This window comes from Zalophus californianus, chromosome X (genome assembly GCF_009762305.2).
Source record: "Zalophus californianus isolate mZalCal1 chromosome X, mZalCal1.pri.v2, whole genome shotgun sequence".
NCBI classification, from domain to species: domain Eukaryota; kingdom Metazoa; phylum Chordata; class Mammalia; order Carnivora; family Otariidae; genus Zalophus; species Zalophus californianus.
The window spans coordinates 27,474,788-27,497,527 of record NC_045612.1 but is presented as its reverse complement, the minus strand read 5'-3'; the positions used below and the strand labels follow the sequence as shown (position 1 = coordinate 27,497,527).

Genomic DNA, 22,740 nt, shown 5'->3' with positions numbered 1-22,740 from the left:
TCTTCGAAGCTGCAGGGCCATCTGAGGGCTAAGTTGAAAATGGGAGGATTGGGGGAATTCTAGCCGAGAAACTGGAGGGGACACGCTAACTTGAATCTGATTACTGTGTGCATGTTGTTCCAAAGGCATTACTCTTCTCTAATTCTGCAAGATATCAGAGACTTGAGAGGAGCAGGCAGGGCATCTATCCAGGTTAGTTGACATACAGATCCTTTTGTCAAACGGAAAATACAAGCCAAATAATAAAAGACACGAAGGGTATGAAATGAATGGGACCAACACGACAGGATTTGGGAGCTCCATTTTAAGCAATAGCCTTTCAGCTTTGCTGATGTCTGACCAGAGTCTCATCCTACTGCAAACTCTCTTCAAAGTAGTAGTGATGTGGGGATCAATTAATGATGTAATAGAATTTTTATTGCCACCATTTTATGACTTTTCTGGCTGAAAGCCGTAGTTCTCAGTCTTCAGGAGGTTTCTTACTACCATCAGAAAATACTATACGAGCCAAAGATTGATTCTGCACATTTTTAAAAAAAATCTATCATAGAATCGGCATTGAATAGAGTGTAGAAAAGACACACGCTTTGGGGCGCCTGGGTGGCTCAGATGGTTAAGCATCTGCCTTCGGCTCAGGTCATGATCCCAGGGTCCTGGGATCGAGTCCCACATCGGGCTCCCTGCTCCTTAGGAGCCTGCTTCTCCTTCTACCTCTCTCTCTCTCTGTCTTTCATGAATAAATAAATAAAATCTTAAAAAAAAAAAGACACACACTTTGGAAGAAAGAATGGGGGGAGAGAGTGTGATGAAGAGTTTGTGCACAGGAGAAGTGGTCACAGTTTCAGCTCTTGATCTTGCAAAGCTAGTAAAGTGCAGATTTCAAAATTTACTTACAGGCTTAAGGTTATAGCACATAGCTCACTTCTATTATTATTCCCGAGGTCATAAAATACATTTTATTATTAACTCGGAAACTCTACTTCCATATGATTACAGATAACAAGAGCGTTGTATATTATTTTGCGGTGTTTTTATGTCGTTTTTCTCTTGTTGCTAATCTACTTTCATTCACTTCCTCTTACATTTCTTCAAAAGGTACGATATGCTCCTTATAATGCATTTTTATAAATACTAAATGTGCAGCATTTTATAGCCATTTCATTATGCCAAACTCAAAATCTGTCTTGTGCAACAAAACTATTTGAAATGAATGTTAAACATTTTGAAGCTGCATTAATGGAGGGGAAGAAACTGGAAAATGACAGGTCTTTTTAACTCAACTATAAAGTCTTGTCTTGTTTTAATAGATCCTTTTAAAAATGTCATGGGGCTGACCCATCAGTCACTTTTTATATAGCCTCTGTGTGAAATGTGGGTTATTAAATGGCTATAGTTTCATTAATGAGAAAAGGGAAATGTAAAAATTCTTACAGAGCTTCTTCCCTGTGAGTTCCACTGTACCTTTTCTCAGTGAAAGGATTTAGGCGTTCATGCCATAAAGGAAAGAAAGCGGTAGAAATTCCACCAAGACTCTTGTCAAAGCTACTGCTGCCTTGAGGGGAGATTGTTGAATGCTAGCTTGTGCATTTCACACGGATTCCAAGGAAGCTCCTTTTCCATCTCTGCTGAGGCTTGTGGATACTATTATACCATTTCTATGTGAATATCCACCAAAATTCTCCATGCACATAGGAATATCATCATATTAACCATGTAGTTGCCCGAGCCAATAGCCATGTACACAAGAGGCCACAAAAATGACCATTTTGCATTTAGGTTTATTTTCAGTCATGTCAACAGCCAATCTCAGCTAAGTCCTACAGATCAACCACATGATTATCTGGGTCACCGATTATGGTGGCCAGATAACCAGATTAGCATGGGCAGGATTGATTTTAGATCACACAGACGCAGTCCATTAGCCTTGATAGAACGGCACAAGTGCAATTTCCATAAATTACTGTATTTTTCTCCCCATTTCAAGTAGACAATGCATAAACTACCATTGGTATTCGCAGCAGCTTAATACACCCCTTTCCATACCAAACCATGATTCTGGAAATACTCCAAAATCAGTTCTCCCCTTGGTCTCAGGAAAACCCCATCATTCCAAATAAGGAGAGCTTTCCCAGTTCCATTCCAAATGAACAACAGATAATAAACAATAATTATCCAAATATGTTTGCTTTTCCTACAACTATAATTCTCAGTTATTGTCAGAAAATTGCATCTTCTGTAATGTATACACCATTCTGGATTTTCTTAGACAAACTATGACTGTTCTGTAGCACCAAAATGTGGGTATTTCTTTCCTATTTCTCCTCTCCATGCCTCAGTTTCTTTATCTGTAAAACGCCTCTGTTCTCTTTTTTTTTATTTTATTATGTTATGTTAGTCACCATACAATACATCATTAGTTTTTGATGTAGTGATCCACAATCCATTGTTTGCATATAACGCTCACTGCTCCATGAAGTACATGCCCTCCTTAATACCCATCACCGGGCTGACCAGTCCCCCCACCCCCCTCCCCTCTAAAACCCTCAGATTGTTTCTCAGAGTCCATAGTCTCTCATGGTTCATCTCTCCCTCCGATTCCCCCCCTTCATTTTCCCTTCCTTCTCCTTATGTCCTCCATGCTATTCCTGATGTTCCACAAATAAGTGAAACCATATGATAATTGTCTTTCTCTGCTGGACTTATTTCACTTAGCATAATCTCCTCCAGTCCCATCCATGTGGATGTAAAAGTTGGGTATTCATCCTTTCTGATGGCTGAGTAATATTCCATTGTATATATGGACCACATCTTCTTCATCCATTCATCTGTGGAATGGCACCTCGGCTCTTTCCACAGTTTGGCTATTGTGGACATTCCTGCTATGAACACTGGGGTGCATATCGCCCTTCTTTTCACTACATCTGTGTCTTTGGGGTAAATACCCAGTAGTGCAATTGCTGGGTCATAGGGTAGCTCTATTTTTAAATTTTTGAGGAACCTCCACATTGTTTTCCAAAGTGGCTGTACCAACTTGCATTCCCACCAACAGTGTAAGAGGGTTCCCCTTTCTCCACAACCTCTCCAACATTTGTTGTTTCTTGTCTTGTCAATTTTTGCCATTCTAACTGGTGTAAGGTTTTGATTTGTGGTTTTGATTTGAATTTCCCTGATGGCTAATGATGATGACATTTTTTCATGTGTCTGTTAGCCATTTGTATGTCTTCTTCAGAGAAGTGTCTTTTCATATCTTCTGCCCACTTTTTGACTTGATTATTTGTTTTTTGGGTGTTGAGTTTGAGAAGTTCTTTATAGATCTTGGATACCAGACCTTTATCTGTAGTGTCATTTGCAAATATCTTCTCCCATTCTGTGGTTTGCCTCTTTGTTTTGTTGACCGTTTCCTTTGCTGTGCAGAAGCTTTTTATCTTGATGAAGTCCCAAAAGTTCATTCTTGCTTTTGTTTCACTAGCTTTCGGAGATGTATCTTGAAAGAAGTTGCTGTGGGCGATGTCAAAGAGGTTACTGCCTATGTTCTCCTCTAGGATTTTGATGGATTCCTGTCTCCCATTGAGGTCTTTCATCCACTTTGAGTTTATCTTTGTGAATGGTGTTAGAGAATGGTCGAGTTTCATTCTTCTGCATGTGGCTGTCCAATTTTCCCAGCACCATTGATTGAAGAGACTGTCTTTTTTCCATTACATGTTTTTTCCTGCTTTGTTGAAGATTATTTGACCATAGAGTTGAGGGTCTATATCTGAGTTCTCTATTCTGTTCCATTGGTCTATATGTCTGTTTTCGTGCCAGTACCATGCTGTCTTGGTGATCACAGCTTTGTAATATAGCTTGAAATCGGGCAATGTGATGCCCCCAGCTTTTTTTTTCTTTTTCAACATTTCCTTGGCGATTCGGGGTCTTTTCTGATTCCATACAAATTTTAGGATTGTTTGTTCTAGCACTTCGAAAACTGTCATTGGAATTTTGATCGGGATGGTATTGAAGTTTTAGATTGCTCTGGGTAGCATAGACATTTTAACAATGTTTATTCTTCTGATCCATGAACATGGAATGTTTTTCCATCTTTCTGTGTCTTCTTCAATTTCTTTCATGAGTGTTCTGTAGTTCCTAGAGTATAGATCCTTTACCTCTTTGGTTGGGTTTATTCCGAGGTATCTTATGGTTTTTGGTGCTATTGTAAATGGAATCATTTCTCTAATTTCTCTTTCTGCAGTTGTGTTGTTAGTGTATAAGAAAGCAACTGATTTCTGTGCATTGATTTTTGTATCCTGCCACATTACTGAATTGCTGTATGAGTTCTAGTAATTTGGGGGTGGAGTCTTTTGGGTTTTCCACGTAAAGTATTATGTCGTCTGCGAAAAGAGAGAGTTTGACTTCTTTTTTGCCATTCTGAATACGTTTTATTTCTTTTTGTTGTCTGATTGCTGTTGCTAGGACTTCTAGTACTGTGTTGAACAATAGTGGCGAGAGTGGGCATCCTTGATGTATTCCTGATCTTAAGGGAAAGGCTTTCAGCTTTTCCCCATTGAGGGTGATATTCGCTGTGGGTTTTTCATAGATGGATTTTATGAACTTGAGGAATGTTCCCTCTATCCCTATACTCTGAAGAGTTTTAATCAGGAAAGGATGCTGTATTTTGTCAAATGATTTTTCTGCATCAATTGAGAGGACCATATGGTTCTTCTGCCTCCTCTTATTAATGTGTTCTATCACATTGATTGATTTGCGAATGTTGAACCACCCTTGCATCCCGGGGATAAATCCCACTTGGTCGTGGTGGATGATCCTTTTAATGTATTGTTGGATCCTGTTAGCTAGGATTTTGTTGAGGATTTTGGAATCCATATTCATCAGGGATATTGGCCTGAAATTCTCCTTTTTGATGGGGTCTTTGCCTGGTTTGGGGATTAAGGTAATGCTGGCCTCATAGAATGAGTTTGGAAGTTTTCCTTCTGTTTCTATTTTTTGAACCAGCTTCAGTAGAATAGCTATTATTTCTTCTTTGAATGTTTGGTAGAATTCCCCAGGGAATCCATTAGGCCCTGGACTCTTGTTTTTTGGGAGGTTTTTGATCACTGCTTCAGTCTCGTTACTGGTTCTTGGCCTATTCATGTTGTCAATTTCTTCCTATTTCAGTCTTGGCAGCTTATAGGTTTCCAAGAAGGCCTCCACTTCATCCAGATTGCTCAGTTTATTGGCATATAGTTGTTGGTAATAATTTCTAATAAATGTTTTATTTCCTTGGTGTTAGTCGTGATCTCTCCCCTTTCATTCATAATTTTATTAACTTGGGTCCTTTCTCTTTTCTTTTGGATAAGTCTGGCCAGTGGTTTATCGATCTTATTAATTCTTTCAAAGAACCAACTTCTAGTTTCGTTGATCTGATCTACTGTGTTTCTGGTTTCTAATTCATTGATTTCTGCTCTAATTTTAATTATTTCTCTTCTAATGCGTGGCTTAGTCATCGTTTTTTGCTTTTTCTCTAGTTCTTTAAGGTGTAGAGTTAGTTGGTGAATTCGGGATTTTTTTATTTTTTTGAGTGAGGCTTGGATGGCTAGGTATTTCCCCTTTAGGACCACCTTTGCGGTATCCCATAGGTTTTGGACCGATGTGTTTTCGTTCTCATCGATTTCCATGAATTGTTTAAGTTCTTCTTTGATTTCCTGGTTGACCCAAACATTCTTGAGCAGAGTGGTCTTTAGCTTCCAAGTGTTTGAATTTCTGCCAAATTTTTTCTTGTGATTGAGTTCCAGTTTTAAAGCATTTTGGTCTGAGAATATGCAGGGAATAATCTCAATCTTTTGGTATCAGTTGAGACCTGATTTGTGACCCAGTATGTGGTCTATTCTGGAGAAAGTTCCATGTGTGCTTGAGAAGAATGAGTATTCTGTTGTTTTAGGGTGGGATGTTCTGTATATATCTATGAGGTCCAACTGGTCCAGTGTATCATTCAAAGCTCTTGTTTCCTTGTTGATTTTCTGCTTAGATGATCTGTCCATTGCCGAGAGTGGAGTATTGAGGTCTCCTACAATTAACGTATTGTAATCAATAGGACTCTTTATTTTGGTTAACAGTTGGCTTATGTAGGTGGCTGCTCCCATGTTGGGGGCATAGATATTTACAACTGTTAGATCTTCTTGTTGGATAGACCCTTTGAGAATGATATAGTGTCCTTCTCTGTCTCTAATTACAGACTTTAGTTTAAAATCTAATTTGTCTGATATAAGAATTGCTACCCCAGCTTTCTTTTGAGGTCTGCTGGCATGGAAGATGAATCTCCATCCCTTCACTTTCAGTCTGGATGTATCTTTAGGTTCAGAATGAGTCTCTTGTAGGCAGCATATGGATGGGTCCTGTCTTTTTATCCAATCTGCAACCCTGTGCCATTTTATGGGAGCATTTAGGCCATTCACGTTGAGAGTGATTATTGAAAGATATGAATTAATTGTCATCATGTTGCCTGTGAAGACGTTGTTTTTATAGATTGTCCCTGTAAGTTTCTGTTCTATATCACTCTTGGGGTCTTTCTCCTTTTATAGAACCCCCCTTAATATATCTTGCAGGGCCGGCTCAGTGGTCACATATTCTTTCAGTTTCTGCCGGTCTTGGAAGCTCTGCATCTCTCCATCCATTCTAAATGACAGCCTTGCCAGATAAAGTATTCTTGGCTGCATGTTCTTCTCATTTAGTACCCTGAATATGTCCTGCCAGGCCTTTCTGGCTTGCCAGGTCTCTGTGGATAGGTCTGACGTTATTCTGATGTTCCTCCCTCTGTACATAAGGAATTTCTTCCCCCTAACTGCCCTTAAGATGGTTTCCTTGGTTCTAAGATTTGCAAGTTTTACTATTACATGCCGGGGTGTTGGCCTGTTTTCTTTGATCTTGGGAGGGGTCCTCTCTGCCTCTAGGACGTGAATGTTTGTTTCATTCCCCAGATTGGGGAAGTTCTAAGCTACAATTTGCTCAAATACATCCTCTAGTCCTCTCTCTCTCTCTCTCTCCACTCCCTCCGGGATTCCAATTATTCTGACTTTGGAACGCTTCATGGTGTCACTTATTTCTCTGATTCTATTTTCATGGATTCTGAGTGGTTTTTCCCTGGCCTCCTCTTTTCCCTTTTTATCTATTATATTGTCTTCCAGGTCGCTTATTTTTTCTTCTGCCTCACTTACCCTAGCTGTTAGATTATCTAGATTGGATTGGATCTCATTGATAGCATTTTTTAGTTCTGCCAATTCAGCTTTCATTTCTGCCCTTAGAGACTCTATTTTGCCATTAATTGATTTCTCCATTCTAGCTATTGTCTTCACATTTGCTAGCCTGAATTCCATCTCCGATATCTTGGTTATATCTGCATGCATTTGTAAATCTGCAGCATAAGTCATAATCTCTGAGTCTCTTCTATTTTGGGGGCTCCTCCTCCTAGTCATTCTGTTGATGGGTGTTTGAGGGAATGTATAGAGTCCAAATTATTGACCAGAACCCAAGCAAGATGCACCTGTTTTCTTGGGACCATGGGGTTGCTGGCCTCTTGTTTTCCCAGCCTCTCTTCTGGGAGAGGGGCCTGCCGCGCTGTTACTCAGGCAACCCTGTTTGGGCGGAGTTGCCCTGCCCCCCTGTGGCGGGGGATGGGCTCACCGGGAATCAGTTTTGGGGGCTTTTGTTCTCTGGCGGCTTTTCCTGGTGGCTTTCTGCGTCTCTTCCGTGAGTCAGAGCAGAAGAGACCGTCTCCAACCCTCTGCCTCAGAGCAGAGAGACCACAGTCTGTTCTTCAGTGAGCTCTCCAGGCCACACCATCTCCGTTTCTGTCCGTGCTGCTATAAACTGCAGTGCCCTGGGTTGTGCGCCTCTCCACAGTGCCTCCAGTCCTGCCTCCAGGTCGGGGCACGTCTCTGCCCTTTGTGCTTCTAAAACCGCCAGCCGCTCCCAGATCGCACGCACGACCCTGCCGCTGCGGGTTTCCGCCCCGGAGGCTGCCCTAAAGTCCTTTCCCCTCCGCTACCGGCCTGCAAGTCTGTGCCCCGTCCCCAGCGCGCAAGGCTGTCGCTCACCAACAGTGTAGGATCCCCACGGCCTGGCAACCTCCCGCTGCCGTTTGTCCTCCGATATCTGCCCGCGGAATCACGGCTCCCTGCTTCGTACCTTGAAACCAACCGCCTGTGATATTGTTTGTAGGGATCCAGATCTTCTTACATCTCAGGCTGGTTTCGTGGGTGCTCAGAGTGGTCTGGTAGATACCCAGCTCAATTCCGGGGACCCCTACTTCTCCGCCATCTTTCCTTCTCCCCAAAATGCCTCTGTTTTCTAATCTGTAAAAATAGTACCTAACCATAGAGAGGAAGGATTGAAAGAGTTGATCCATGTGAACCCAAAGCAATCAGAACAGTCTGGAAGGGCTCAGTAAGGGTTAGCTATTATTGTTATCATTTTTATAACCGTATTACTACAGATGCTACTTTGAAACATTAACTTTTATCTGGTAAAATTATTGCCAGAGTCAGATCAGTCGATGATAAATTAAATATATATGGCAACAATGAAGAAAGACTATAAAGGTCCAAATTCCTAACTGAAATATCCTGTAAACATTTAGCATTTGGACACATTCTTTGTGCCTCATCCCAATGTTTTTACCTCTTCTGATTAAGAGGGACATGTTCCCAGAGGGGATACTGAGAGAATATAATCCTTAGAGAAGTCCGTTGCAAAGCAGATTTTCACATCTGAAAGGCAAAAAGTGATTGTGTTCAAAAATAAAGAAGGAAGGGTGGTTTTAAGCATCCAGGAACCAATAGGAATGACAGACTTCAAAAAATCAAGTAGCTTTGTTTTAGTTCATCAATAAAGAACAACATTTATCAAAACACCTGCCAAAACTATTTGACCAGAATGTAAAGTCAAAAGCAACTGAATTTTCCAGAAGCTAATAAAAGTTTATCTTGGGACACGGGAATTTAAATTTGCTTCAAAGTGGTCAAATGCCAGTACAAACAAAGACGAGCTTGATTTGCCGGCTTTCAGCCCAGAACTGCCCTCTTTCCCACAGAGCCTGGGGATGTGCCAGGCTCCTGCGCCGATTCTTCCCTTCATGACAGAGCGGGTTCTTTTCCTGAGAGCTTTTCTGGGCATGGGAGAGCAGAGCCTAATCAGAATGGAGCTCTGCCACGGAGAGAACTAGCCTAGAGAGAATGTGGCGATGTTTTATAAAACCTAGGGACCAGATTTTCATTTCTGCAGCCAGAGCCAGCCTTCAGCAACACTGTGAAGGAGACGAAGCTGCCTCCGAACGAGCCGAGCCGCATCCCATCCCTGAGCATCCGGGGCCCTCCCTGGCCCCTGACTCCCCACAGACGCTCTCCCTGGGTAGCGTTCACGGTTCAGGACCGTCGCTCCCAATCCCGGCTGCACCAGCGCTTTATACTTATGCTACTGCTTCGGCCTAACCCCCGCCGCGGAGGGCCTGATTCAGTTGGTCTGGGGTGGAGCCCAGGCATTTTTGTGCGTGTCGTCGTACTTTGTTTTCTTGCATCTCAAGCTTCCCAGATGATATTGATGTGCAGGCGGAGTCGAGAATCACTGAGGTAGGAGAACAATATTCCTCAGCTTGGTCTGCAGACCACTGCAATCACCAGGGATGCGTCCAAAGCTCAACTTCCTGAGCACTCAGATATATCCGAGTCTGCCTGTTCACAAACACCCCACGGAGTGCCAAAGGCGTGGCTACCTTTAAGAACCAAATGTTCCCCTGTGACAATTTACCCATCTTCTGTCCCATTCTCTGCTAATTGGATTGGCTCATCCAAGATCACATGATAATAGGTCCTATTGAAGTTATTGGTTAACCTTTTGACCAAGTCTTCTAAAGAAAATGCAGAGGGTGATTCCAATCGGAAGAATTTCTATGGCAGGCTGGTGAGGATGGTTTTGTTTGGTTACTGGGGGTGGGGGGAGGTAGGGGTGGAAACAAACCTTTTAGTGCCTGGCAAATTCTATTATACAGGTAGTTCCCTACTTCGCTTGAGGCCTGTCCTGTGTGCTAAGGCTTAGTTTGTAAAAGGGGAGAGTTTTGATCCCTGGAGTTAAGCTCCTGAGCCCCACTAGCCATTTCTATTAAGATCCTAATAAATATTATCTCACGGCTCCTTGCCTCACAGGTGACCAACCCCACAAAATGGCAAAGTCTTTATTAAATTTACTAAACTCAGAGTGAAGAGTACCCCTCCACCGACCCATTTCTCTTCAAATACATGAGGCTTTTTGACTCTGTGTTTCTCCCATGACATCAGCTTACCTCAGTGGTTCTCAGCCGTGGCTATACCCCGTAATCACCTGGTGAGCTTTAAAAAATGTATGTCTGGGTCCCACTTCCCAGGCTCTGATTTAACTGGTGTTGGGTAGGCCTGAGCGTGAGATTTTTTTTTTTTTTTTTTTTTTAATGAAGATCCCGGGTGATCCTACCGTGCAGGCTGAGAACGCCTGGCCTTAAAGGAGGTGGGAGAGCTCACACGGGAAGAGAATCTGATAAGTACAGTTCTTACATGTAAGCAGGAGCTGGTAAAAAGATATTCTTCCTAGGATTTAAAAAAAAATCCTGCTTTGCAAGCCATAAATGCCCAAAGAGCATTATGCATGTACCATCATCATCTGTCATCATGACATGGGATGTTGGGAAGGTGTTACTTTGGTTTGGTGTTTTAATTCCCTGACATCATCTACGTCAACTATCTTGAAACCACTTCTCTTTCCAGAAATAAAGATAAGGATTTTTTTAAACTGAAATCCGGCCCCTCTGGGTCTGGATTGGTCTTTGTTTTTCTGCAGATCGCTGTCCGGGCGCATTGTCGGAGGGGTTTGGTGGTTCTTCACCCTGATCATCATTTCGTCCTATACTGCCAATCTCGCTGCTTTTCTGACTGTGGAGAGAATGGTCTCTCCCATAGAGAGTGCCGAAGACTTAGCTAAGCAGACGGAAATTGCATATGGGACCCTGGACTCTGGTTCGACGAAAGAATTTTTCCGAGTAAGTGCTCTGCCATGAATTGGGCCAGCTGCTTTTTATTTTATCGTCTTCTCACAAAGGCAAATTCACAGGGCTTTTAAAGGAGGGTGGGGAAAGTGTGGGGATGTTATCAAAGCAGAGCGTCTTAAATACAGCACGGCTTGGTTAGTGACCCAATTCGTTGTTGTTGACAACTAAGACTTGTGTGCAGCATTACAAGGGGCATATCAAGAGAGCGAGGCTCAAACTCCCAGGTTTGAATCCCACCCCTGCCACAAAGGGATTGTTTGTCCTTGGGCAAGTCATTTCACTTCTGTCAGCCTTCATCGCCTTGCTTGAGAAATGAGGGGACTGAACTAAATAATATGCGTTGTCCTTTCTAGATTTATGAAAGCATGATTTTATTATGTCTCAGCAGTTCACAGAAGGTAGGTACATGGCTCTGCCTAAGACTCTGAGGAGTGACAGACTATCAAATTGCATGTTCTATTTTAGACAATGGTTTCCTATTGTAATGTTTTACGTTTGTTTCAAGGATTCATATCCATGTTGATAATTCAATTTTCAGGGAGGCTGGTAATTGTTTAAATTTCTTGAGTACACTTATTCCACGCCCACCACCACAACATCGGCCAGATTTTAGTGGGGAAACAGCAAGGTGTTCACGAGCAGAAGTTAGTAAAGCTGCATAAACACTGCCAAGAGGAAAGATGAAAGGAGATCGAAGCAGAAAATTATAGAAAGAAAATAGGATGGACAAGCCACTTTTACATAAACTATCAAGATCTTTGTTCTATACCAACTGAACTATAAGAAAGGCCACCGGTGGAGTGTTTAAGAACTCAAATGTTGATTCAGTTGCCCCAAGCAGGAAAGTACGGTGATTAGAAAACGAGCCCATTCTATACATTACCACTGCCGGCCATTGTCGCCAGTAAAACTGCTTATAGCAATGATCCAGAATCCACTTATGTAGTAGGTAAAAGGGAAACATTTAGTATCTCCAGCCAATAATCAAGTTATTGGATGACAGGTCTAATTACTGACCTTTCCTCAAAGTCCAGGGTAAATAGATGTTGGTTCAAAACCAGCTTATTTCAAGAAATCAGTAAGAAATAGATTTCTGCATGTATTATCATGAGATTTGTCCAATTGCTTCCTGGGAAACCAGGAGTAGCTTTCTTAAAATTATAGCAATTAGCTAAAAACCGTTTTCATTCCCTAAAAAAGAAAACATTAGTTCTGGGACCCTTTCAAGAATTCTCAATGGCTCTGGATATCCCTTTCTCACTTCTACCACTGTTTACCAAGCACATCAAAATCCCCAACCAGGGAGAGGGGCCCAGTATTGGAACCATCAATGAAGACCTTCTGGAACTATGCTGGCCTTGACCCTCACCACTATGGCAGTCCCAGAAACTTATCTCAGAATAATCCCCTGCCTGCATGAAATCATTCACATGTTTCAGGGCAGCAAGCCAGGGATTTCCATCTGCTGAGTAGTCAGCACATAATCAGCTCCATGGCAAACTGGTTTGGTATCAACCTTCAACAGCATCCCAATCGGCATCAAGTTGCTGTATGAGGTAATTGATCACTTAGGCTATCAAGACACCAGACTTGGACCCTCTGATAAGAGATACGTGTTCCATTGGAAAGCATTTTGCCTTCAAAAACGATTCGAAATTAGGAAGGTGTACTTTAAATGGTAATCGATAGATGGCATCAATTCCCATTAAGCTTTCAAAGGCCATTCATCCATACTGCCAGCAAAGGACCCTCTCTGGGAAGATTGATTAGCATTAAGGCTGGAAAGCGTGACCAAAATAGTCATTGTTCCCATACCCAGACCCCACCCCCGCCCACACATTTTGTGTCTTTCTCAAAAACCAGGAAAGTGTCTGCTAATCCATTCAATGATGGTTTCATTAAAAAGTATCGTATTACCAGAGCCAATTTTAATCAACATCCAATTCTGAACATAGCTATTGCCACATTCTAATTGGTTTGCGGTTTCTAATGCTCATCAATTCCTAGTGACCTTTACAGCCAATGAGTAACTCGTATGGAAATGGAGTTGTTATGAAAATCTGATTAGAGAGGGAGCTGGATATTTCTAGGTATAAGAAAATGCAAATCATTTTCTAATTCTCATGCACCACTTTTCTTTTTCCCCAAATGGTCGCTGGTGACAGCATTAGGATTCTGTGGGGAAGTTCTTTCAGGCAGCACACAAAGGTTGATGATCTAAGAGTGAAACTGAGCAATCTAGAAAAACCAACTTTTTTAGCCTGCTTGTATTGAAAATGTCACGTAGACCTAACAAAGGGTAAGGTTGGTATTCATATAATTGGAGGGGGTGCCAACTGAAGCCATCTGTCCTCTCCATGTTCTCCACTCCACCCTCCTTGAACCACATCGATCAGAGAAGACAGCCAGCCAGAACACATCATCTCTCACTCAGGGACTTCACTGAACTAGCTTGTCACCACCCTCCTCTACCCCCCAATGATCTCAAGGCAGTTTTAAGAATAGTTACTCCACCATGTTAAGAAAAAAGTGAGGCTCTCCGATGGCATGCCTTCTGAACTTTAGAGAATAAAACGAGATCACATGCAACATTTACAAACATAACGTGAGCTCATTTCTTCCCATTCTCCTGCATACTAAAACCTCAGGGACCAAATGGTAATACCATAAAACAGCCTGGGGCCAGCCCTCTAGTTCTTCCACTAAGAGAGAGAAATAAATAAAATACAATTCCTTTCTAATTGCCTTGCAGACATTTTTACTTGTCCTGGATAAGGCTGCCATTAAAATGATGGTATTTTAAAATGATTCCTTTGTTTTTCTCATTTTCCAGCTATCCTTAGCTGTTATCTGACCGTCCTGTAAAGTCACGGGCACAGAGAGGCCTGTTCCATCAGGAAAGGTGGGGGGGGGTGACTGAGCAAAATGCATGCAGCTGGAAGAGACTTCTGAAATATTACTGTCAGCTCTCTTGACTTGCAAACTGATTTCCTTAGACAGCAGCTCCAAAACGAAATGTCCCAACCACAGTGGAGGTACCCATGCTAAAAAACCAGGTGACAGTTTTATTGTCATTGCCCAGAGAAATGCCACTATGAGTTTGAAAGCTGTGCCGAAATGATCATTCTCCACTAGGTTTTGGAAATTTAACCTGATACAGACTCATGTTAAAAAAGTAGCACTGGGAGAAAAAGCAATTCCAACATTCTTTCTGCCTTCAGACCCCTAGCAATATAATGAGATGACTATGATGCTTGATTTCTTTTCCAGAGACTTGGTTGAATCCCCACTAAAGGTAGTTCAGGGGATTAAAGGGTTTTTTTTTTTAATGAAATGTTTAATATGAATTTGAACCCCTTTAAGAAATTAAACATAAAAGGAAGGAGTGGAAGGAGAGTGAGTTGCTCTAGGGCCCTGGGCAGGACAGAGGAATTGAACTTCATCTGGAGACCACCATCTTCTGACCTGTAGACGTTGTATGCCCCATGTAGCACAACTGAATTACTTACGGAAATTGTTTTGTTTGAACACAGGACTCTTTGACTAATTGTCATTGGTCATTTAATTTTTTTTTTAATTCAGGCTGTAAATGAAGAGCCCTCCAAACTGATTTGAAAAGTAGTCCCTAATAATAGTATTTAGATCCTGCTTACACATTCAGAATCTCTCTCTCTCCACCCCCCGCCGCCTCACACACACACACACACACACACACACACACACACACACATGAATTTTCAGTTGGAGTCCACATGTCAACATTTCTCAGTTACCTATTATAGGGCTTTTGAAGTATATGGGGAAAGGGGAAAAGTCTCCCCACAGATGCACCTCTGCTGAGTATGCTGACCTTTTGACATGGTCAAGAAAACTAACCGTGAATCTTTATGCTTTGTTACAACTGAGCTATGCACATAACAGACCTCCCTAACCCCACAACCCAACCCCTAGCCTTAGGAAACATGTCAAAATATAAAATCTTTTTGTTAAAAAGTTTCTCACCAAGTACTATGATGAATTTGCAATTTTGGAAGACAATATACTTGGACAACTGCAACCAGTTTTAATTGGTTTGAAGACACATATGATGAGACCAAATGTTTGAGGACACAGACAAACCACACACTAGGGAACACATAATAGCAACAACCAGAGATGAGTTGACATCGAGGGATGGCAGGTCAGAGACATCTGTGGTACATACCACTTGACAGTTTTTCAAAACAAAAATTTGTCTTTTAATTGTGACACGGCTATTTGGATGTCACCTTATCAAAAACAGTCTTATTTTCCTATGTCGTACATGACAAGACTCCTAGACCTCAGAGGTCAAGACTGGAGGTAGAGGCAGGCACAAGCACAAGATGAGGATGCTGAGGCCTGACCACATAGGCCTCTGGAAGAGGGAAAGGTACACCCAGACAGCTGTTGGCTTTTCCCAGCCCTCAGCACCCAGGGATCTGTGGTTCTGTAGGTCTTCCTTGCATGCAAGTCTTGACCTGGGTGGAGAGGACACCTTCCAAGGGAGTGGAGGTTGGTTGACGTGACAACTGCCCACAACTGACAACACACCTAATATCTGTCTCCAAGAGAAAGGAGACAATGTAGCAATGAAGACAGGCTAATAATAATGCCCTAGATTCTACTATGTATTCTTCACTCCTTCAATAATAACTCTTTTTTTGAGCACACTCCATGTACCAAGTTCCAGGCTAAGCACTGAGATTCCATCTCCGTACACAAAATTAAATTTCTGCCTGTCTTTGGCCAGATCACATGAAAACACCTCGACAGGGTTTTCCACCATATTTGGAGGTTATTTCAGGGGACAGACTGGCCTGAAATATAGGCATGTCAGGAAACTAGATGATCACACCTCCAGGGCAGCTGACAGTGTTTAGTTTTATGTTGCTCCTTCCCCACACCTGCCAATCTGTGGGTACACCCCATGGTGAATAACAGTAGGGTTAATGATTCTTCACAACCCCAACACAAAAGTCAGGTAGGTAATGAATAAAACAGAAATGGCCTCTACCCTCTGGAAGCTCACAATCTAGCAGGCTGTCAATTTGCAACACATATTCACATACATTACCACATTCGATGCCCTTGACAATCCTGCAATGCAAGCAGAACAGGTATGATTGCCCCCTACCTCGTGGAGGAAACACATGGGGCAAAATGGCTTTGTGGCTTGCCAAATGTCACTCAGCTCCATGGGGAAGAGCTCGAACTCTGAGTCCAGATTGGGTCCTCTGTCCACCCCATCTCACTGCCTTTCTGGCTTGAGTGTTCACAGAAACAGGGAGTGTTATGCATGAATCAAGCCTCTGGTGCAGCACATGCTAAGGCGTCTGTATTATCTCCTAGTTGATCTTTGTTTTTATATCCCTTGATGGATCAATTAGAAAAGAAAACCTATACACACTTTTAAGTGACATTTTCCCATGCTCTGATAACCTCAAAAGGATCCAAGACAAGATGGCATAGAAAAGGAAGACATCCATAAAACTAGAGTGAATGCCACAAACATAGCAAACCGCCATTATTCACAGCTGATTATAGTTTCTGATATGCCAAGGGTTATGTTGCGGCTGGATAAAACTGGAAAGAAAAAGAGAGAGGATGAAAATGATTTCTAGTTCTACATCCACTGATGACTTTCTCGTTTTTCTTTGGGTAAGAAGTATTTGGTCTCAGTTTCCTCATCTATCAAGGGGAATGTTCTCTGCTCTACCTTCCTTATAGGGTAAGAGGATAATATCACAGAAAGATCTCTAAAAGTATGAAGGGTTCTATAAGTCCCAGGAGACTTTTTTTTTAAAAGATTTTACTTATTTATTTGAGAGAGAGAGAGAGAGCAGGAGGAGGAGCAGAGGGAGAGGGCCAAGCAGACTCCAAGCTGAGTGCAGAACTGGATGTAGGGTTCAATCTCACAACCCTGAGATCATGCATGACCTGAGCTGAAATCAAGAGTCCAATGCTCCACCGACTAAGCCACCCAGGCGCCCCAAATCCCAGGAGACTTCAGAGGAAGGGCCCAACTCTAGAACAATTAAAGCATAAAGACTCCCAACAAGGCTCTGTGGAGACATGAGGGAGGGGTATTTCCCAAGAAGAAAATAAGAGAAAATAAAATAATCTTTGCTGGCTCAGTGGAAGAGAGGTGGGTTTCTGCCTGGCTTTGGGAGGAGAGAGAAAGTTCATTTATATCCTCCCCCTCCCCCATCCTCCTGATCCCATCCCTACCCCTGTTATAAAATACTACTCCTGACCTCATCTCTTAGTCCATTTTCAGCCATTCCTTTGTGGCCTGCAGATTCAACCGCTTCGCCATGAACGACTCACAGCTGCCCTTGAAGACCACCTAGAACCTTCAGGTGCTTCCAAGGGGGCATGCCGGCCATCTGCCCAAAGTAACCAACCATATGGATTTCATTAGCATTTCTCTGTTAGTCCTCGCAGGTAACCTACTTGCTTATGAGAGCATTTCACAGCCCAGAAAGCCTAAGGGAGTCTTCATTTTCTTTGAGGCTGCCAACTCTCTCGGACAACGCCAGGGTAATTAATACCACACAGGATCCCCAGATCTTGGGGAGAACTCTGAAACTCTCTTCCCTAGAGTAATTCACCTCAGATCTCACTTTCTTTCCTTAGCTGACAAAATCAAATCCCCTCAGCGCTTCTAGTTGGAGGAATTGGGCCCATCTGTTCAATTAGACATTCCTTGAGTTCACCTGGCAAGCTGGCACAGGTTAATTATTAAATTCTCCTTCATCACCATGCAGATGTCTAAAAGCTTGACCATCAGGATCAAGTAAAAGTTCAACTTCCTGAAACGCAGCTAACAAAAATATTCGGTCAACTAGAATGGTTGGTTGCACTCTACTTTTGGTTTTTTGGTTTGTTTGTTTTAAGATTTTACCTATTATTTCACAGAGAGAGAGACACACAGTGAGAGAAGGAACACAAGCAGGGGGAGTGGGCGAGGGAGAAGCAGGCTTCCCGCTGAGCAGGGAGCCCAATGCGGGACTCGATCCCAGGACCCTGGGATCATGACCTGAGCTGAAGGCAGACGCCCAACGACTGAGCCACCCAGGCACCCCTGCACTCTAATTTTGAAAGGAAAAGGCAACTCACACAAACAAAAGCTTGACATGATTTTTTTCCCAAAAAAAAAACTACTAGGTGATGTCCTGTGGTCATATTCATTCCAGTCTTCAACATCTTCTACATTTTTAATCAGAGAGCAAATAAATATTGAGGGTCTATCATATCAAGTTAGGCACCAGGGGTATAGTAGTTATGTTTTTGCAAAATGGAGTTAGTCACTTCTACCATAAATCCATCTTCTAAGAAGAAAGCAGTAAGACACAGTAAAGGCATGAAACACAGGGGCTTCTGGACTTGAATATTTTTTTGAGGATTAACCCTATCCAAGTAATAATGCTGCAGTGAACACTGGTGTACAAAGAGCTCTTTGAATCCCTGTTTTCAGATCCTTTCGGTATATACCTAGGAGTGGAATTGCTGGATTGTATGACAATTCTTTGTTTCTCTGTTTTAACTTTTAAGGTCTATTTTGATACAAAAGATGAGGACATTTTCTGTTCTGTTTTCTTCCCATTGCTGCTCAAACAATCCCACTCTTCTCTTAGGCTATAAATGCCTCTCTCCCAATAGGAAGAGGCTGCTAGGGCAGAACTTTAGCTAGTATCACAAAGTTTCATCTTGATACAGGACTGCAACTGAGGGGGAGGTATGTGTATGTATGTAAGTGTTGAAAAAAACCTAGGGTGCCTGGGTGGCTCAGTTGGTTAAGCGACTGCCTTTGGTCATGCCTACCTCCAGGTCATGATCCTGGAGTCCCGGGATCGAGTCCCACATTGGGCTTCCTGCTCAGCGGGGAGTCTGCTTCTCCCTCTGACCCTCTTCCCTCTCGTGCTTTCTATCTCTCATTCTGTCTCTCAAATAAATAAATAAAATCTTTAAAAAAAAACTTAAAAAAAAACCCTAAAGTCCTGTCTATATCACGTATGTATATGGAGGGTCCCGGATATTTTAGCTACCAATTCCTGCTTGTAACAAAACTTTGAGGGAACATGCTTTCTCTTTCTGTGTTTGTGCTGCAATTCTGATGCCCCAGCAAGATTGCACCAGAATGCAGGTGATGGGTGGTAGAATGAAACCCACCTTCTTTCTGTTCTAAATGGTTGAGAATGTTACCTGTCTGATGGAGGGACTTAGATAGTGATGATCTATTGCATTTCTTTCCAGTTCTGATTGTGGGCATCTGTCTGTACATTATTCCCAAAACTGATCTCCTATGTGCACACCCCCTGGTGCCCTAATGAAGAGGTTCCTGAAGGTGGTTGAAGGTGGTTAGCTGCTATGCCTAAAGAAACCTGAATTCTGGAACTGAATCTTACTTCTCAGTTTTGTAAAAATTCTTGTGTTCACAGCCTGATTTATTTGACTCTCAATTTTATCTTCTTTGAGTCTCTGGTCTGGGTTACAGACTATTTCTTTTTTAAGATTTTTTTAATTTATTTATATATTTGAGAGAGAGCGCACGTGCGCATGAGCAGGGGGAAGGAGGAAGGGCAGAGAGAGAGGGAGAAGCAGGCTCACCACTCAGCAGGGAGCCCAACACCTGGCTCCATCCCAAGATGCCAGGATCATGACCTGAGCCGAAGGCGGACACTTAACCGACTAAGCCACACAGGTACCCACAGACTATTTCTAGCATCATTCAGTAGCATTGATTTTCCAACCCACTGGGTAAAGAACCCTGTCCTAGACATTCTGGGAATGAATAGGAGATGCCATCCAGACCCCTGAGTCCAATATATAAACAATAGGGGAGTCAGATGAATTAATCAGAAAAGGTTTCTGGAGAAAAGGACAGCTTCAAAATATTTGGAGAGAAAAGATTTTAAAGGAGACAAAATTTAAAAATAGTTCAAGGGGTACATGAGAATACATATGTGACAAAAAAAAACCAACAATAAAAAAACAAGACCATGACTTTATATCATGTTAGACTATGGCTATTCTTGACTGAGGAACTGTTAGTTTTCTATAGGGTTCACACTAAGATTTGTTTGTACAAGGTAGTGTATGTGTATATGCTTGGGGGAGGAAATTTAGGATGGAAAAAAAGGTTCCCAGAAAAAGTATTGCTTTGAAACAATAGCATCATGGTAGAAATCAATCTATAGCCCGCCACGGGTAGATTGGAAATCATTGCTTGAGACCAGGGTGCTCTGAGCGATGTCTTATTTCTAATTTCATCATTCACATTTGGCATGTGAAGATGAGGTTCATTAAAAAGGGACTCTCCAAAGAATACTTTGCTTTCTTTTAAATGAGTTTGAAGAACCAGTGTTGAAAAGCAAAATCCATCGCTGCTTTGGCAAACAATATCAAATGAAAGATTTCATAACCAACACTTCATATTTAAAAATAACCCCACTATAATAGACATTATTTCAGCCAAAATGAGCAGCCCCTTTTCCTGAATGTGGTAGTATTAATGGGGTAATCATGAAGAGAATCATATTAAAGCCCCTTTGCACAGAGTTTTGAAGTTTGATTTCCAAATATTTGTATCCTGCCCCTTTCTTCCAGACAGACACACATACACATGTGTGTGCATGTACACACACACACACACACACACACACACACACACACACACCACCACCACCACCACCACCACCACCATCATTTGGGTAATCGTAATGAACAAATATCTGAAGTTTGTTATAGAAAGCAGCAGGGAGCAAACTACCCCACTGGCCAAATCCTGAAGAACATTTTTGCTTTATTTTCTCAGCCTGGGGTTTCAGCCAATTGTATAAGCAAGAAGGTTGAGAATAGGATGGTCAGTGATTGAGGAGAAATATAAATATATTCAAGGAGGCTTGGATACATTCATGCAATACAGATCCATAGGGAGTCGTCAAAGGTAAGAGACAGGTGCTTGGAGGACACCTTCAGATTTTTAGAGTTGACATCAAGAAGACAACCATGCTTCTCATAGCTCCGTGTTGATCTTGTCTTAAAACACTCCTAGCTGGAATTGCCCAAAGAGCTGACCTACAGGGACTAGTCTACAGTTTTTTACAAGATTGTTTTTCACATCACAAGAATTGAGACTATTTAGCCTGAAGAAAATATGCAGCAGTAGAATATATTAGGATCGTCTTAAAAATATTTGAAGGGTAGAGGTGGGAAAAGGCCCAGGGTTTGAAACATGGCGGACGACATGGACCAGCAACAAACTACCAACACTGTAGAAGAGCCCCTGGATCTCATCAGGCTCAGCCTGGATGAGCGAATTTATGTGAAAATGAGAAATGACAGAGAGCTTCGAGGCAGATTACATGCTTATGATCAGCATTTAAATATGATATTGGGAGATGTGGAAGAAACTGTGACTACTATAGAAATTGATGAGGAAACATACGAAGAGATATATAAATCAACAAAATGGAATATTCCAATGCTTTTTGTCTGGGGAGATGGTGTTGTACTAGTTGCCCCTCCTTTAAGAGTTGGCTGAAACAAAGAATTTATCATGTATGGAATATAGGAGCTTTTGTATGTTTGCCTCTTTAAATGTAGAAGACATTCAAAAGAGAAACCTGTGTAAATTTTGATATTAAGAAATGACCAAGGATTCTTCCACTCCTGAAATGAGTTGATTTGCAGATAACTAAAAAATTCTTAAGCTAAAGGGCATTTTAATTTTTTTCCAACCCTTTCAATAAATGTGATCACCAAGATGCAGAACTCTTTTTTTCAGGAATTGATTTGTTCTGTTGTTTTCTCAATTTCTGATTTTTTTCCTTTAAATTAAATTTGATGTTTCCTTTTTTGAAAAAAAAATATTTGAAGGGTAGACATTTCAAAGATGAATTGTACTTGTTTTATGGGGCCCTAAGGGACAGAACAAAACTCAAAGGGTAGATATTACAGGGATAGAGATTTTTGGCTCATTGTAAGAAGAACATTCTCATAGAGCGATCCAAAAATAGAATGAGCTGTCTCCATAGATAGTGAGCTGTTCATCTTTGAAGGGATTCAAGAATAAGCTAATGGCCACTTGTCAGGGATGTTGAATAGGGGACTCAATAATTTGATGAATGACTGCACTAGAGCAATGTTTTCCAACACTGGTTGCATATAAAATCATTTGGAGAGCTATTTTAAAACACAGATTATTGGGCTAATGCCTCCTCCCGCCATGTTGATCCCATAGGTTCTATTGATCTGCATTTTTAAACTAGCACCCCAAGTGATTCCAACACAGATGACTAAGAGCTGCTTTGAAGAACGTTTGATTGCATAACATAGAAGAGAATTTCTACTTTGATGATTTGGATTTGCTTTTTTTCCATTAATCCTACATGAAGGATACAGGGGGAAGGCTGGAGGCTGGTCCTATAAGGCAGAGAGAAGCCTGAGTAGAAGTAGCTAGGGCCTGTCTGGCAGGAAGAGGTATCTTGAGAGTGAACACAGCTGACTGGCTGAGTGCTAGCCTCCTCCTCCCAGTGTTCCTGTCAGAGAGGGAAAGAAAGGAAATTTTTTCCTCTGATCAACAGGGACCAATGGGAGATGATTGTTTCAGGGACTGGAATCTGAGGCTTTAGGGTGCCCCAAGAGCAGACAGAAATCTATAGGGAAGTTCA

General features: G+C 41.9%; 2 protein-coding genes across 7 annotated transcripts in view; both read left to right on the top strand.

Annotated features, from left to right (window-relative positions):
* Positions 1-22,740, top strand: part of GRIA3 (glutamate ionotropic receptor AMPA type subunit 3) — a 279,988-nt gene that overhangs the window by 211,473 nt on the left and 45,775 nt on the right. For all 6 annotated transcript variants that reach the window (XR_003522558.2, XM_027607886.2, XM_027607887.2 and 3 more), the window contains one exon: positions 10,837-11,035. Coding sequence is in view for 5 of the 6 variants with exons in the window: in XM_027607886.2 (XP_027463687.1) it covers positions 10,837-11,035 (199 nt within the window). In the remaining variant the exon portion in view is untranslated. The remainder of the gene's footprint in view (positions 1-10,836; positions 11,036-22,740) is intronic.
* On the top strand, positions 21,303-21,611 carry LOC118356513 (U6 snRNA-associated Sm-like protein LSm3). Its single transcript, XM_035725504.1, has one exon. It carries the CDS (start codon positions 21,303-21,305, stop codon positions 21,609-21,611), a length of 309 nt encoding a protein of 102 aa, XP_035581397.1.

Excerpts from the sequence above, each read along its gene's own strand:
- LOC118356513 (XM_035725504.1), top strand. The coding sequence starts at position 21,303 with ATGGCGGACGACATGGACCAGCAACAAACTACCAACACTGTAGAAGAG.